The sequence below is a fragment of the Pristiophorus japonicus genome, chromosome 30, assembly GCF_044704955.1.
Source record: "Pristiophorus japonicus isolate sPriJap1 chromosome 30, sPriJap1.hap1, whole genome shotgun sequence".
NCBI classification, from domain to species: Eukaryota; Metazoa; Chordata; class Chondrichthyes; family Pristiophoridae; genus Pristiophorus; species Pristiophorus japonicus.
Genome location: NC_092006.1, coordinates 1,793,267 through 1,809,033, shown reverse-complemented (window position 1 = coordinate 1,809,033; position 15,767 = coordinate 1,793,267). Strand labels below are relative to the sequence as shown.

The window sequence follows — 15,767 nt, the reverse complement described above, 5'->3', positions numbered from 1 at the left end:
GGCCATTCAGCCCCTCGAGCCTGCTCCGCCATTTAATACGATCATGGCTGATCCGATCATGGACTCAGCTCCACTTCCCCGCCCGCTCCCCATAACCCTTCACTCCCTTATCGCTCAAAAATCTGTCGATCTCCACCTTAAATATATTCAATGTCCCAGCCTCCACAGCTCTCTGGGGCAGAGAATTCCACAGATTTACAACCCTCAGAGAAGAAATTCCTCCTCATCTCAGTTTTAAATGGGCGGCCCCTTATTCTGAGACCATGCCCCCTAGTTCTAGTCTCCCCCATCAGTGGAAACATCCTCTCTGCATCCACCTTGTCGAGCCCCCTCATAATCTGATACGTTTCGGTAAGATCACCTGAATTCCAGTGAGTAGAGGCCCAACCTCCTCAACCTTTCCTCATAAGTCAACCCCCTCATCTCCGGGATCAACCGAGTGAACCTTCTCTGAACTGCCTCCAAAGCAAGTATATCATTTCGTAAATATGGAAACCAAAACTGCACGCAGTATTCCAGGTGTGGCCTCACCAATACCCTGTATAACTGGAGCAAGACTTCCCTGCTTTTATACCCCATCCCCTTTGCAATTAAATCAGACAATGCTGGAAATCTCAGCGGGTCGGGCAGCATCTGTGGGGAGTGAAACAGAGTTAACGCTTCGGGTCTGTGACCCGTCATCAGAACAGGAAAACTTCGAGATGAAACTGCTTCTTGAGGGAGTGCAGGGGACAGCGAAAGGAGGAGGGGAGAACAAGAGGGAAGGCCAATGGAATCTTGGCCTTTATTGCAAAGGGGATGGAGTATAAAAGCAGGGAAGTCTTGCTACAGTTATACAGGGTATTGGTGAGGCCACACCTGGAGTACTGCGTGCAGTTTTGGTTTCCATATTTACGAAAGGATATACTTGCTTTGGAGGCAGTTCAGAGAAGGTTCACTCGGTTGATCCCGGAGATGAGGGGGTTGACTTATGAGGAAAGGACTGATAAGATTGGTCCAAGTCAGCATGGATTTATGAAAGGGAAATCATGCTTGACAAATCTTCGGGAATTTTTTGAGGATGTAACTAGCAGAGTGGACAAGGGAGAACCAATGGATGTGGTGTATTTGGACTTTCAAAAGGCTTTTGACAAAGTCCCATACAGGAGATTGGTGTGCAAAATCACAGCACATGGTATTGGGGGTAATGTACTGATGTGGATAGAGAACTGGTTGACAGACAGGAAGCAGAGAGTCGGGATTAACAGATCCTTTTAAGAATGGCAGGCAGTGACTAGTGGGGTGCCGCAGGGCTCAGTGCTGGGACCCCAGCTCTTTACAATATACATCAAGTGTTATATCTCCAAGTTTGCAGATGACACTAAGCTGGGTGGCGGTGTGAGCTGTGAGGAGGACACTAAGAGGCTGCAGGGTGACTTGGACAGGTTAGGCGAGTGGGCAAATACATGGCATAAATGTGGATAAATGTGAGGTTATCCACTTTGGGGACAAAAACACGAAGGCAGAATGTTATTTGAATGGCGGCAGATTAGGAAAAGGGGAGGTGCAACGAGACCTGGGTGTCATGGTTCATCAGTCATTGAAAGTTGGCATGCAGGTACAGCAGGCGGTGAAGAAGGCAAATGGTATGTTGGCCTTCATAGCGAGGGGATTTGAGTATAGGAGCAGGGAGGTCTTACTGCAGTTGTACAGGGCCTTGGTGAGGCCATACCTGGAATATTGTGTTCAGTTTTGGTCTCCTAATCTGAGGAAGGACGTTCTTGCTATTGAGGGAGTGCAGCGAAGGTTCACCAGACTGATTCCCGGGATGGCAGGACTGACATATGAGGAGAGACTGGATCAACTGGGCCTGTATTCACTGGAGTTTAGAAGGATGAGAGGGGATCTCATAGAAACATATAAGATTCTGACTGGACTGGACAGGCTAGATGTGGGAAGAATGTTCCCGATATTGGGGAAGTCCAGAACCAGGGGACACAGTCTTAGGATAAGGGGCAGGCCGTTTAGGACTGAGATGAGGAGAAACTTCTTTACTCAGAGAGTTGTGAACCTGTGAAATTCCCTGCTGCAGAGAGTTGTTGAGGCCAGTTTATTGGATATATTCAAGAGGGAGTTAGATATGGCCCTTACGGCTAAAGGGATCAAGGGGTATGGAGAGAAAGCAGGAAAGGAGTACTGAGGGAATGATCAGCCATGATCATATTGAATGGTGGTGCAGGCTCGAAGGGCCGAATGGCCTACTCCTGCACCTATTTTCTATGTTTCTATGAAAGGTTGAGGAGGTTGGGCCTCTACTCATTGGAATTCAGGTGATCTTATCGAAACGTATAAGATTATGAGGGGGCTTGACAAGGTGGATGCAGAGAGGATGTTCCCACTGATGGGGGAGACTAGAACTAGGGGGCATGGTCTCAGAATAAGGGGCCGCCCATTTAAAACTGAGATGAGGAGGAATTTCTTCTCTCAGAGGGTTGTAAATCTGTGGAATTCTCTGCCCCAGAGAGCTGTGGAGGCTGGGTCATTGAATATATTTAAGGTGGAGATAGACAGATTTTTGAGCGATATGGGAGTGAAGGGTTATGGGGAGCGGGCGGGGAAGTGGAGCTGAGTCCAGGATCGGATCAGCCCATGATCGTATTGAATGGCGGAGCAGGCTCGAGGGGCCGAATGGCCGACTCCTGCTCCTATTTCTGATGTATGTTCGAAAGGGGAGGTGTGTGATCGGGTGGGAGGCAGGAGAGATTAGAGAGACCAACGGGACGATGGGCAGAAATGAAGAAGGTGACGGGAGGAGTTGGGAAAGGGAAGACGAGTCCCGATGGGTGGTGAATCATCGCTAGCTGCCCTGGGAACGAGAAACAAAAAGGAGCGGGGGTTTTATCGAACAATATGGGCAGGGGCTCTGGTGTGGAATTGCTGAACTCGATGTTGAGTGCGGAAGTCTGTACAGTGTCTGAACCGAAGATGAGGTGCTGTCCCTGCAGCTTACGTGGAGCTTCCCTGGAGCAGTGTCGGGTGCCGAGGACAGAGGGGTCAGAGGGGGAGTGGAGGAGGGGGATTAAAGTGACAGGCCGCCGGGAGCTCGGGGGGGGGGGTGGGTCACGCTCACGGACCGAATGGTCGCCCCAGTCGCCGCTGGGTCTCCCCAGTGCAGAGCAGACGGTACCGCGAGCAGTGAACACGGTGTGCTGCATGTCGAGAAATGCCAGTAAATCGCTGTTTCACCCCGCGAGGAAATGGCTCGGATCCCCTTCGCTACCCGCTCCGCTCCTGCTCCGCTCCGGGGCTACTCCAGTTTGTGATTCCAAGCTGTACCATCGTAAATACAGGAGGGAGAGGTAACTGGGCCTGGGGGGGGGGGGGGGGGAGAGGGGACAGGGACAGACGAGGTGGCCTTACCTGGGTTCCCGGCGCTCGGAGGCCTCGAGGGAATGCCGGGAGAGACCGTGTTCCTCCGCATCGCCGACGGCTGCGGGCTGAGGAGGCTGGAGTCGGTCAGCGAGGTGGTCACCAGCGAGGGGCTGACCAGCGAGGAGCTGGGGTTGCTGTAGGACAAGGTGTTCTGGTTGCCCACCGAGATGGTCACGGGCATGGTGAAGTTGGGAGGCGGCATGGTCGACTGAACGGAGGGGAAGGGAGGGCAGAAAGAAAGACTTGCGTTTAGATAGCGCCTGTCACAGCCACCGGACGCCTCAACGCGCTTTAGAGCCAATGAAGTACTTTCGGAGTGCGGTCACTGTTGTACTGTGGGAAACGCGGCAGCCAATTTGCGCACAGCAAGCTCTCACAAACTGGCTCGAGGGGCTGAATGGGCCTCCTCCTGTTCCTGTGTAACAGGCTCGAGGGGCTGAATGGCCTCCTCCTGTTCCTGTGTAACAGGCTCGAGGGGCTGAATGGGCCTCCTCCTGTTCCTGTGTAACAGGCTCGAGGGGCTGAATGGGCCTCCTCCTGTTCCTGTGTAACAGGCTCGAGGGGCTGAATGGGCCTCCTCCTGTTCCTGTGTAACAGGCTTGAGGGGCTGAATGGGCCTCCTCCTGTTTCTGTGTAACAGGCTCGAGGGGCTGAATGGGCCTCCTCCTGTTCCTGTGTAACAGGCTCGAGGGGCTGAATGGGCCTCCTCCTGTTTCTGTGTAACAGGCTCGAGGGGCTGAATGGGCCTCCTCCTGTTCCTGTGTAACAGGCTCGAGGGGCTGAATGGGTCTCCTCCTGTTTCTGTGTAACAGGCTCGAGGGGCTGAGTGGGCCTCCTCCTGTTCCTGTGTAACAGGCTCGAGGGGCTGAATGGGCCTCCTCCTGTTTCTGTGTAACAGGCTCGAGGGGCTGAATGGGCCTCCTCCTGTTCCTGTGTAACAGGCTCGAGGGGCTGAATGGGCCTCCTCCTGTTCCTGTGTAACAGGCTCGAGGGGCTGAATGGGCCTCCTCCTGTTCCTGTGTAACAGGCTCGAGGGGCTGAATGGCCTCCTGTTCCTGTGTAACGGGCTCGAGGGGCTGAATGGGCCTCCTCCTGTTCCTGTGTAACAGGCTCCAGGGGCTGAATGGGCCTCCTCCTGTTCCTGTGTAATAGGCTCGAGGGGCTGAATGGGCCTCCTCCTGTTCCTGTGTAACAGGCTCGAGGGGCTGAATGGGCCTCCTCCTGTTCCTGTGTAACAGGCTCGAGGGGCTGAATGGGTCTCCTCCTGTTTCTGTGTAACAGGCTCGAGGGGCTGAGTGGGCCTCCTCCTGTTCCTGTGTAACAGGCTCGAGGGGCTGAATGGGTCTCCTCCTGTTTCTGTGTAACAGGCTCGAGGGGCTGAATGGGCCTCCTCCTGTTCCTGTGTAACAGGCACGAGGGGCTGAATGGGCCTCGTGTTCCTGTGTAACAGGCTCGAGGGGCTGAATGGCCTCCTGTTCCTGTGTAACGGGCTCGAGGGGCTGAATGGGCCTCCTCCTGTTCCTGTGTAATAGGCTCGAGGGGCTGAATAGGCCTCCTCCTGTTCCTGTGTAACAAGCTCGAGGGGCTGAATGGGCCTCCTCCTGTTCCTGTGTAACAGGCTCGAGGGGCTGAATGGGCCTCCTCCTGTTCCTGTGTAACAGGCTCGAGGGGCTGAATGGGCCTCCTCCTGTTCCTGTGTAACAGGCTCGAGGGGCTGAATGGGCCTCCTCCTGTTCCTGTGTAACAGGCTCGAGGGGCTGAATGGGCCTCCTCCTGTTCCTGTGTAACAGGCTCGAGGGGCTGAATGGGCCTCCTCCTGTTCCTGTGTAACAGGCTCGAGGGGCTGAATGGGCCTCCTCCTGTTCCTGTGTAACAGGCTCGAGGGGCTGAATGGGCCTCCTCCTGTTCCTGTGTAACAGGCTCGAGGGGCTGAATGGGCCTCCTCCTGTTCCTGTGTAACAGGCTCGAGGGGCTGAATGGGCCTCCTCCTGTTCCTGTGTAACAGGCTCGAGGGGCTGAATGGCCTCCTCCTGTTCCAGTGTAACAGGCTCGAGGGGCTGAATGGGCCTCCTCCTGTTCCTGTGTAACAGGCTCGAGGGGCTGAATGGGTCTCCTCCTGTTTCTGTGTAACAGGCTCGAGGGGCTGAGTGGGCCTCCTCCTGTTCCTGTGTAACAGGCTCGAGGGGCTGAATGGGTCTCCTCCTGTTTCTGTGTAACAGGCTCGAGGGGCTGAATGGGCCTCCTCCTGTTCCTGTGTAACAGGCACGAGGGGCTGAATGGGCCTCGTGTTCCTGTGTAACAGGCTCGAGGGGCTGAATGGCCTCCTGTTCCTGTGTAACGGGCTCGAGGGGCTGAATGGGCCTCCTCCTGTTCCTGTGTAATAGGCTCGAGGGGCTGAATGGGCCTCCTCCTGTTCCTGTGTAACAGGCTCGAGGGGCTGAATGGGCCTCCTCCTGTTCCTGTGTAACAAGCTCGAGGGGCTGAATGGGCCTCCTCCTGTTCCTGTGTAACAGGCTCGAGGGGCTGAATGGGCCTCCTCCTGTTCCTGTGTAACAAGCTCGAGGGGCTGAATGGGCCTCCTCCTGTTCCTGTGTAACAAGCTCGAGGGGCTGAATGGGCCTCCTCCTGTTCCTGTGTAACAGGCTCGAGGGGCTGAATGGGTCTCCTCCTGTTCCTGTGTAACAGGCTCGAGGGGCTGAGTGGGCCTCCTCCTGTTCCTGTGTAACAGGCTCGAGGGGCTGAATGGGCCTCCTCCTGTTTCTGTGTAACAGGCTCGAGGGGCTGAATGGGCCTCCTCCTGTTCCTGTGTAACAGGCTCGAGGGGCTGAATGGGCCTCCTCCTGTTCCTGTGTAACAGGCACGAGGGGCTGAATGGGCCTTGTGTTCCTGTGTAACAGGCTCGAGGGGCTGAATGGCCTCCTGTTCCTGTGTAACGGGCTCGAGGGGCTGAATGGGCCTCCTCCTGTTCCTGTGTAACAGGCTCCAGGGGCTGAATGGGCCTCCTCCTGTTCCTGTGTAATAGGCTCGAGGGGCTGAATGGGCCTCCTCCTGTTCCTGTGTAACAGGCTCGAGGGGCTGAATGGGCCTCCTCCTGTTCCTGTGTAACAGGCACGAGGGGCTGAATGGGCCTCGTGTTCCTGTGTAACAGGCTCGAGGGGCTGAATGGCCTCCTGTTCCTGTGTAACGGGCTCGAGGGGCTGAATGGGCCTCCTCCTGTTCCTGTGTAATAGGCTCGAGGGGCTGAATGGGCCTCCTCCTGTTCCTGTGTAACAGGCTCGAGGGGCTGAATGGGCCTCCTCCTGTTCCTGTGTAACAAGCTCGAGGGGCTGAATGGGCCTCCTCCTGTTCCTGTGTAACAGGCTCGAGGGGCTGAATGGGCCTCCTCCTGTTCCTGTGTAACAGGCTCGAGGGGCTGAATGGGCCTCCTCCTGTTCCTGTGTAACAAGCTCCAGGGGCTGAATGGGCCTCCTCCTGTTCCTGTGTAACAGGCTCGAGGGGCTGAATGGGCCTCCTCCTGTTCCTGTGTAACAGGCTCGAGGGGCTGAATGGGCCTCCTCCTGTTCCTGTGTAACAGGCTCGAGGGGCTGAATGGGCCTCCTCCTGTTCCTGTGTAACAAGCTCGAGGGGCTGAATGGGCCTCCTCCTGTTCCTGTGTAACAGGCTCGAGGGGCTGAATGGGCCTCCTCCTGTTCCTGTGTAACAGGCTCGAGGGGCTGAATGGGCCTCCTCCTGTTCCTGTGTAACAGGCTCGAGGGGCTGAATGGCCTCCTCCTGTTCCAGTGTAACAGGCTCGAGGGGCTGAATGGGCCTCCTCCTGTTCCTGTGTAACAGTCTCGAGGGGCTGAATGGGCCTCCTCCTGTTCCTGTGTAACAGGCTCGAGGGGCTGAATGGGCCTCCTCCTGTTCCTGTGTAACAGGCTCGAGGGGCTGAATGGGCCTCCTCCTGTTCCTGTGTAACAGGCTCGAGGGGCTGAATGGGCCTCCTCCTGTTCTTGTGTATCGGGCTCAAGGGGCTGAATGGCCTCCTGTTCCTGTGTAACAGGCTCGAGGGGCTGAATGGGCCTCCTCCTGTTCCTGTGTAACGGGCTCGAGGGGCTGAATGGCCTCCTGTTCCTGTGTAACAGGCTCAAGGGGCTGAATGGGCCTCCTCCTGTTCCTGTGTAACAGGCTCGAGGGGCCGAATGGGCCTCCTCCTGTTCCTGTGTAACAGGCTCGAGGGGCTGAATGGGCCTCCTCCTGTTCCAGTGTAACAGGCTCGAGGGGCTGAATGGGCCTCCTCCTGTTCCTGTGCAACAGGCTCGAGGGGCTGAATGGGCCTCCTCCTGTTCCTGTGTAACAGGCTCGAGGGGCTGAATGGGCCTCCTCCTGTTCCTGTGTAACAGGCTCGAGGGGCTGAATGGGCCTCCTCCTGTTCCAGTGTAACAGGCTCGAGGGGCTGAATGGGCCTCCTCCTGTTCCTGTGCAACAGGCTCGAGGGGCTGAATAGCCTCCTGTTCCTACGTTCCAGTTAGTTGCCCCGGTCTGGAGCAGTAATCACGGAGAGAGGGACGCCCCTGGCGGAACAGTGAAAGGGGAGGTACTCACCCCGTATCTTTTGAACAAAATGTCGATGTCCTCATTAACCTTCCGGTACTTGTCTTCCATGAAAGCGCTCGGCTCGTTTGGGTCCTCGGTGTCTGGCTCTGGGCTGTCACATCCGTTGAATCCCTTCTTCTTCAGTGTCTGCGGCAGCAACGGGACAACGTTACCGCAAATCGTACTCTGTGCGCCCATAACCTCTTCTCCCTGCGAGAGGACTTGAGATTGTCCAACATTGTTCACCAACTCAGGCCCTCCCGAACCGTGTCAGGCCCGATGTCGGGCCTCCGACGGGCCGAGCGGGACATTGCAAAGGCCGTGAATGCACGCTTTCCCCATCGAATAGCTGACTGCACGGGATCCTTGCAGCCCTGTGTGGTCCTGCAGCCAACCGGGATCGTCGCCCACTGTGGTAATGTGGCAAACGCGGCAGTCCCATTTGTGCACAGCAAGCTCCCACACACACACACACACACACACACACAGCGATGAAATGATTCACCAATCGTTTCGTTTCGGATGGGGTTTATTGAGGTGGGAATGTCGGGGAGAACTCCCCCTGCTGTTCTTCGAATACTGGCCCCGGGATCTTCAACATCCACCCGAGGGGGCAGACAGGGCCTCGGTTTAATGTCTCATCCGAAAGTGGGTAGCTCTGACAGTGCGGGGCTCCCTCAGTACTGCCCCTCCGACAGTGCGGGGCTCCCTCAGTACTGCCCCTCCGACAGTGCGGGGCTCCCTCAGTACTGCCCCTCCGACAGTGCGGGGCTCCCTCAGTACTGCCCCGCCGACAGTGCGGGGCTCCCTCAGTACTGCCCCTCCGACAGTGCAGCACTCCCTCAGTACCGCCCCTCCGACAGTGCGGCACTCCCTCAGTACCGCCCCTCCGACAGTGCGGCACTCCCTCAGTACCGCCCCTCCGACAGAGCGGCGCTCCCTCAGTACTGCCCCTCCGACAGTGCGGCACTCCCTCAGTACTGCCCCTCCGACAGTGCGGTGCTCCCTCAGTACTGCCCCTCCGACAGTGCGGGGCTCCCTCAGTACTGCCCCTCCGACAGTGCGGCGCTCCCTCAGCACCGCCCCTCCGACAGTGCGGCACTCCCTCAGTACTGCCCCTCCGACAGTACGGTGCTCCCTCAGTACTGCCCCTCCGACAGTGCGGCACTCCCTCAGTACTGCCCCTCCGACAGTGCGGCACTCCCTCAGTACTGCACTGGGAGGGTCGGCCTGGAGTTTTTGTGCTCAAGTGTTTCCCAGTGAGTAACAGCTGACACTAATCCAGCAGGAAACAAGAACCCGGGGCAATCCCTCCCAAACACTGACTCAAACGCCCAGAAACCTGTCGGTCTGGTTACGATCTGTTCCGCTTCAGTAATGTCGATAATCGGCCGCTCAGCTGGTTAAAGGGCCATGGGCCTTCATGAAAAGCCACGAGCAAAATCAAATGCTGGGGTGGGAGAGTGAAGGGGGAGGATGCATTGAGCCCTGTACCAGCTGCAGTTTGTGGCTCAGCTGGTATCACTTTCGCCTGGGTTCAAGACCCACTCTAGAGCCCTCAACTCACACCCCACGGCAGTACTGAGGGAGCGCCGCACTGTCGGAGGGGCAGTACTGAGGGAGCACCGCACTGTCGGAGGGGCAGTACTGAGGGAGCGCCGCACTGTCGGAGGGGCAGTACTGAGGGAGCACCGCACTGTCGGAGGGGCAGTACTGAGGGAGCGCCGCACTGTCGGAGGGGCAGTACTGAGGGAGCACCGCACTGTCGGAGGGGCGGTACTGAGGGAGCGCCGCACTGTCGGAGGGGCAGTACTGAGGGAGCGCCGCACTGTCGGAGGGGCAGTACTGAGGGAGCGCCGCACTGTCGGAGGGGCAGTACTGAGGGAGCGCCGCACTGTCGGAGGGGCAGTACTGAGGGAGCGCCGCACTGTCGGAGGGGCAGTACTGAGGGAGCGCCGCACTGTCGGAGGGGCAGTACTGAGGGAGCGCCGCACTGTCGGAGGGGCAGTACTGAGGGAGCGCCGCACTGTCGGAGGGGCAGTACTGAGGGAGCGCCGCACTGTCGGAGGGGCAGTACTGAGGGAGCGCCGCACTGTCGGAGGGGCAGTACTGAGGGAGGGCCGCACTGTCGGAGGGGCGGTACTGAGGGAGTGCCGCACTGTCGGAGGGGTACTATGGTTGGAAGGGTTTGGGTCCATTGGGATTGTGTACAATGGGAGTGAATGGGAAGGGGTTTGGGTCCATTGGGATTGTGTACAGTGGGAGTGAATGGGAAGGGGTTTGGGTCCATTGGGATTGTGGACAGTGGGAGTGAATGGGAAGGGGTTTGGGTCCATTGGGATTGTGGACAATGGGAGTGAATGGGAAGGGGTTTGGTTCCATTGGGATTGTGTACAGTGGGAGTGAATGGGAAGGGGTTTGGGTCCATTGGGATTGTGGACAGTGGGAGTGAATGGGAAGGGGTTTGGGTCCATTGGGATTGTGTACAGTGGGAGTGAATGGGAAGGGGTTTGGGTCCATTGGGATTGTGGACAGTGGGAGTGAATGGGAAGGGGTTTGGGTCCATTGGGATTGTGTACAGTGGGAGTGAATGGGAAGGGGTTTGGGTCCATTGGGATTGTGTACAGTGGGAGTGAATGGGAAGGGGTTTGAGTCCATTGGGATTGTATACAGTGGGAGTGAATGGGAAGGGGTTTGGGTCCATTGGGATTGTGTACAGTGGGAGTGAATGGGAAGGGGTTTGGGTCCATTGGGATTGTGGACAGTGGGAGTGAATGGGAAGGGGTTTGGGTCCATTGGGAATGTGGACAATGGGAGTGAATGGGAAGGGGTTTGGTTCCATTGGGATTGTGTACAGTGGGAGTGAATGGGAAGGGGTTTGGGTCCATTGGGATTGTGGACAGTGGGAGTGAATGGGAAGGGGTTTGGGTCCATTGGGATTGTGTACAGTGGGAGTGAATGGGAAGGGGTTTGGGTCCATTGGGATTGTGTACAGTGGGAGTGAATGGGAAGGGGTTTGGGTCCATTGGGATTGTGTACAGTGGGAGTGAATGGGAAGGGGTTTGAGTCCATTGGGATTGTATACAGTGGGAGTGAATGGGAAGGGGTTTGGGTCCATTGGGATTGTGGACAATGGGAGTGAATGGGAAGGGGTTTGGTTCCATTGGGATTGTGTACAGTGGGAGTGAATGGGAAGGGGTTTGGGTCCATTGGGATTGTGGACAGTGGGAGTGAATGGGAAGGGGTTTGGGTCCATTGGGATTGTGTACAGTGGGAGTGAATGGGAAGGGGTTTGGGTCCATTGGGATTCTATGGGTGGACCAGCTCTGTGTTTATGCGAAGTTAATGCTGTTTTTAAATAAATTCAGGAAGGATATTTGTCGATAAAATAATGTGCGGTGTGACCTAGCTGGTCCCTGGGATAATGCGTGTGGTGAGGTATTCTCTGTGTGTTGTAGGGATCAGTGCAGACTGCTCGGATAACAGGCCCTGTCAGCACAGTAATTATCACATACCCCACTTGACATCTCTGGGTCACACCCTTAATTTGCAATTAAAGCACAATGCGTGACTGCCTTCAGAGATCGAGTGAGACAATCAAGGATTAGTATCCAGGGCTCCAGTGAGGAGATTGTGCAAACCTTGCCTTACTTACCCGTACACACACACGGACACGATCGGAAAGTACCTGCTCTACTTGTGAAGGGGGAGGCCTGGTCACCTCAATCGGGTATGAAACACGCAGAAAAGATGAAAGAATTCTTGCGTTTTTACAGCGCCTGGCACAACCTCAGAATGTCCCAAAGCCCTTTACCGCCAATAAAGTACTTTTGGAGTTTGGGAGGAATACGTAGGAAACAAGGTCCCACACAAGAGATTAATGTGCAAAGTTAAAGCACATGGGATTGGGGGTAGTGTGCTGACGTGGATTGAGAACTGGTTGTCAGACAGGAAGCAAAGAGTAGGAGTAAATGGGGACTTTTCAGAATGGCAGGCAGTGACTAGTGGGGAACCGCAAGGTTCTGTGCTGGGGCCCCAGCTGTTTACATTGTACATTAATGATTTAGACGAGGGGATTAAATGTAGTATCTCCAAATTTGTGGATGACACTAAGTTGGGTGGCAGTGTGAGCTGCGAGGAGGATGCTATGAGGCTGCAGAGCGACTTGGATAGGTTAGGTGAGTGGGCAAATGCATGGCAGATGAAGTATAATGTGGATAAATGTGAGGTTTCCACTTTGGTGGTAAAAACAGAGAGACAGACTATTAACTGAATGGTGACAGATTAGGAAAAGGGGAGGTGCAAAGAGACCTGGGTGTCATGGTACATCAGTCATTGAAGGTTGGCATGCAGGTACAGCAGGCGGTGAAGAAAGCAAATGGCATGTTGGCCTTCATAGCGAGTGGATTTGAGTACAGGGGCAGGGAGGTGTTGCTACAGTTGTACAGGGCCTTGGTGAGGCCACACCTGGAATATTGTGTACAGTTTTGGTCTCCTAACCTGAGGAAGGACATTCTTGCTATTGAGGGAGTGCAGCGAAGGTTCACTAGACTGATTCCCGGGATGGCTGGACTGACCTATCAAGAAAGACTGGATCAACTGGGCTTGTATTCACTGGAGTTCAGAAGAATGAGAGGGGACCTCATAGAAACATTTAAAATTCTGACGGGGTTAGACAGGTTAGATGCAGGAAGAATGTTCCCAATGTTGGGGAAGTCCAGAACCAGAGGTCACAGTCTAAGGATAAGGGGTAAGCCATTTAGGACCGAGATGCGGAGGAACTTCTTCACCCAGAGAGTGGTGAACCTGTGGAATTCTCTACCACAGAAAGTTGTTCAGGCCAATTCACTAAATATATTCAAAAAGGAGTTAGATGTAGTCCTTACTACTAGGGGGATCAAGGGGTATGGCAAGAAAGCAGGAATGGGGTACTGAAGTTGAATGTTCAGCCATGAACTCATTGAATGGCGGTGCAGGCTAGAAGGGACGAATGGCCTACTCCTGCACCTCTTTTCTATGTTTCTATGTTTCTAAGAAGTTTCTCCTCATCTCGGTCCTAAATGGCTTACCCCTTATCCTTAGACTGTGACCCCTGGTTCTGGACTTCCCCAACATTGGGAACATTCTTCCTGCATCTAACCTGTCCAGTCCCGTCAGAATTTTATATGTTCCTATGAGGTCCCCTCTCATTCTTCTGAACTCCAGTGAATACAAGCCCAGTTGATCCAGTCTTTCTTGATAGGTCAATCCCGCCATCCCGGGAATCAGTCTGGTGAACCTTCGCTGCACTCCCTCAATAGCAAGAATGTCCTTCCTCAAGTTAGGAGACCAAAACTGTACACAATACTCCAGGTGTGGCCTCACCAAGGCCCTGTACAACTGTAGCAACACCTCCCTGCCCCTGTACTCAAATCCCCTCGCTATGAAGGCCAACATGCCATTTGCTTTCTTAACCGCCTGCTGTACCTGCATGCCAACCTTCAATGACTGATGTACCATGACACCCAGGTCTCGTTGCACCTCCCCTTTTCCTAATCTGTCACCATTCAGATAATAGTCTGTCTCTCTGTTTTTACCACCAAAGTGGATAACCTCACATTTGTCCACATTATACTTCATCTGCCATGCATTTTCCCACTCACCTAACCTATCCAAGTCGCTCTGCAGCCTCATAGCATCCTCCTCGCAGCTCACACTGCCACCCAACTTAGTGTCATCCGCAAATTTGGAGATACTGAATTTAATCCCCTCATCTAAATCATTAATGTACAATGTAAACAGCTGGGGCCCCAGCACAGAACCTTGCGGTACCCCACTAGTCACTGCCTGCCATTCTGAAAAGTACCCATTTACTCCTACTCTTTGCTTCCTGTCTGACAACCAGTTCTCAATCCACATCAGCACACTACCCCCAATCCCATGTGCTTTAACTTTCACCAGAGAGGGCAGACGGGGCCTCGGTTTAACGTCTCATCTGAAACACCTCCGACAGTGGGGCACACTATGAATGCAAGTTATTTCTTTCTTTTGCTACGCAGGAATCACGAGCGGCAAACCTGGATGATTTCCCCCTGCTCTCCCAGCGCAGGGGTCCTGAGGCCAACCACAGCGCCCCAGTTGAGCTCGGCGGGTTTGACCGGGGATGGTGTTGGGAACTTTCCCGGCCTGCGTGGCCCCACTCGATCAGATCGCGGCTGATCTTCAGCAACTCCCCCTCGCCACACGAGACCACAGGCTCCTTGATTCCCGTCGGATCCAAAGGTCTATCAATTGGGGTTGGAGAGAAAGAGAGGCGGAGAGGTTTAGGGAGGGAGTTCCAGAGCTTGGGGCCCCAGGCAGCTGAAGGCACGGCCACCGATGGTGGAGCGATGGAAATCGGGGGATGGGCAAGAGGACAGAATTGGAGGAGCGCAGAGATCTCGGGGAGGGGTGTAGGGGCTGGAGGGGGTTACAGAGATAGGGAGGGGTGTAGGGGCTGGAGGGGGTTACAGAGATAGGGAGGGGTGTAGGGGCGGGAGGAGGTTACCGAGATAGGGAGGGGTGTAGGGGCTGGAGGTTACAAAGATAGGGAGGGGTGTAGGGCCTGGAGGTTACCGAGATAGGGAGGGGTGTAGGGGCTGGAGGAGGTTACAGAGATAGGGAGGGGTGTAGGGGCTGGAGGGGGTTACAGAGATAGGGAGGGGTGTAGGGGCTGGAGGAGGTTACAGAGATAGGGAGGGGTGTAGGGGCTGGAGGGGGTTACAGAGATAGGGAGGGGTGTAGGGGCTGGAGGGGGTTACAGAGATAGGGAGGGGTGTAGGGGCTGGAGGAGGTTACAGAGATAGGGAGGGGTGTAGGGGCTGGAGGGGGTTACAGAGATAGGGAGGGGTGTAGGGGCTGGAACTCCCTCCCTAAACCTCTCCGCCTCTCTCTCCTCCTTTAAGACGCTCCTTAAAACCTCTCCCTCTGTGACCCAGCTGTTGGTCACCTGTCCTGATATCTCCTTACGTGGCTCGGGGTCAAATATTGCCGGATAATCGCTGCTGGGTAGCGCCGTGTTACTACGTTAAAGACAGGGTATAACAACAAGTTGTGGCTGTCGAGGCGGAGATTTCTCGGGAGGGAGTTCCAGAGCTCGGGGGCCCCGGCAGCTGAAGGTACGTCCGCCGATGGTGGGGCGAGGGTCGAGGGTCGAGGGGGTATGCTCGGGAGGGCAGGGTCGGAGGGCTGCGGTGTTCGGGACGGGGGGAGTGATGAAGGGTCGGAGGAGGGAGGTCACCGGGACGGGTCAATCCCGCTAACGGAGCGGCACACGAGGGCGAGAATTGTAAAGCGAGGCGGGTCAGCGGGCGATGGGCGAGTGGGTCCGGACACGGGGCCAGAGGGAGTTTCGGAGGAGTTTGAAGGTTCGGGAGGACGGAAGTCGGCCGGCGAAGGATTCATCAGTGACCTCTGTGAGAATTACCAGGGGATAAGGTTAAAGGACCGCTCCAGCTTTTCCAATCCGATCCAATCTGTGTCAAGGCACCGAGCCGGTTCGAGCTAAGCTGTGACCAAGCTCTCCAGCGCCCTCGCTCTCTGACAGCCCCGCGTACTCGTCTTACGAGGCCGCCCCGATCCGCTCCGTTAGCTGAGCGCGGCAGCGTCATCGAACGCTGAACCGCCACTGCCCGTGGTCAGAGATCCGCGTCTCCGACAGCGAACCGCTCCGTGCCTGGGAACTGGGCGTTCCGCAGAGCTCTGCGCTCACTCCCCGTACCCCGCTCCCTCTCACTCCCCGTACCCCACTCTCTCTCACTCCC

At 55.7% G+C, this 15,767-nt stretch overlaps 2 protein-coding genes across 2 annotated transcripts in view; one reads left to right on the top strand and one right to left on the bottom strand.

Annotated features, from left to right (window-relative positions):
• The window catches only part of LOC139240076 (myocyte-specific enhancer factor 2D homolog), a 43,272-nt gene extending 35,088 nt beyond the window's left edge, over nt 1–8,184 (bottom strand). The window contains exons 1-2 of the mRNA XM_070868450.1: nt 7,996–8,184; nt 3,400–3,619 (exon numbers count right to left, since the gene is read on the bottom strand). Coding sequence (XP_070724551.1) covers nt 3,400–3,619; nt 7,996–8,184 — 409 coding nt within the window. The remainder of the gene's footprint in view (nt 1–3,399; nt 3,620–7,995) is intronic.
• Nucleotides 8,185–8,265: 81 nt separating this feature from the next.
• LOC139240075 (brevican core protein-like) overlaps nt 8,266–15,767 on the top strand; it is an 88,965-nt gene continuing 81,463 nt past the window's right edge. Inside the window, 1 exon segment of the mRNA XM_070868449.1 lies at nt 8,266–8,401. Coding sequence (XP_070724550.1) covers nt 8,266–8,401 — 136 coding nt within the window.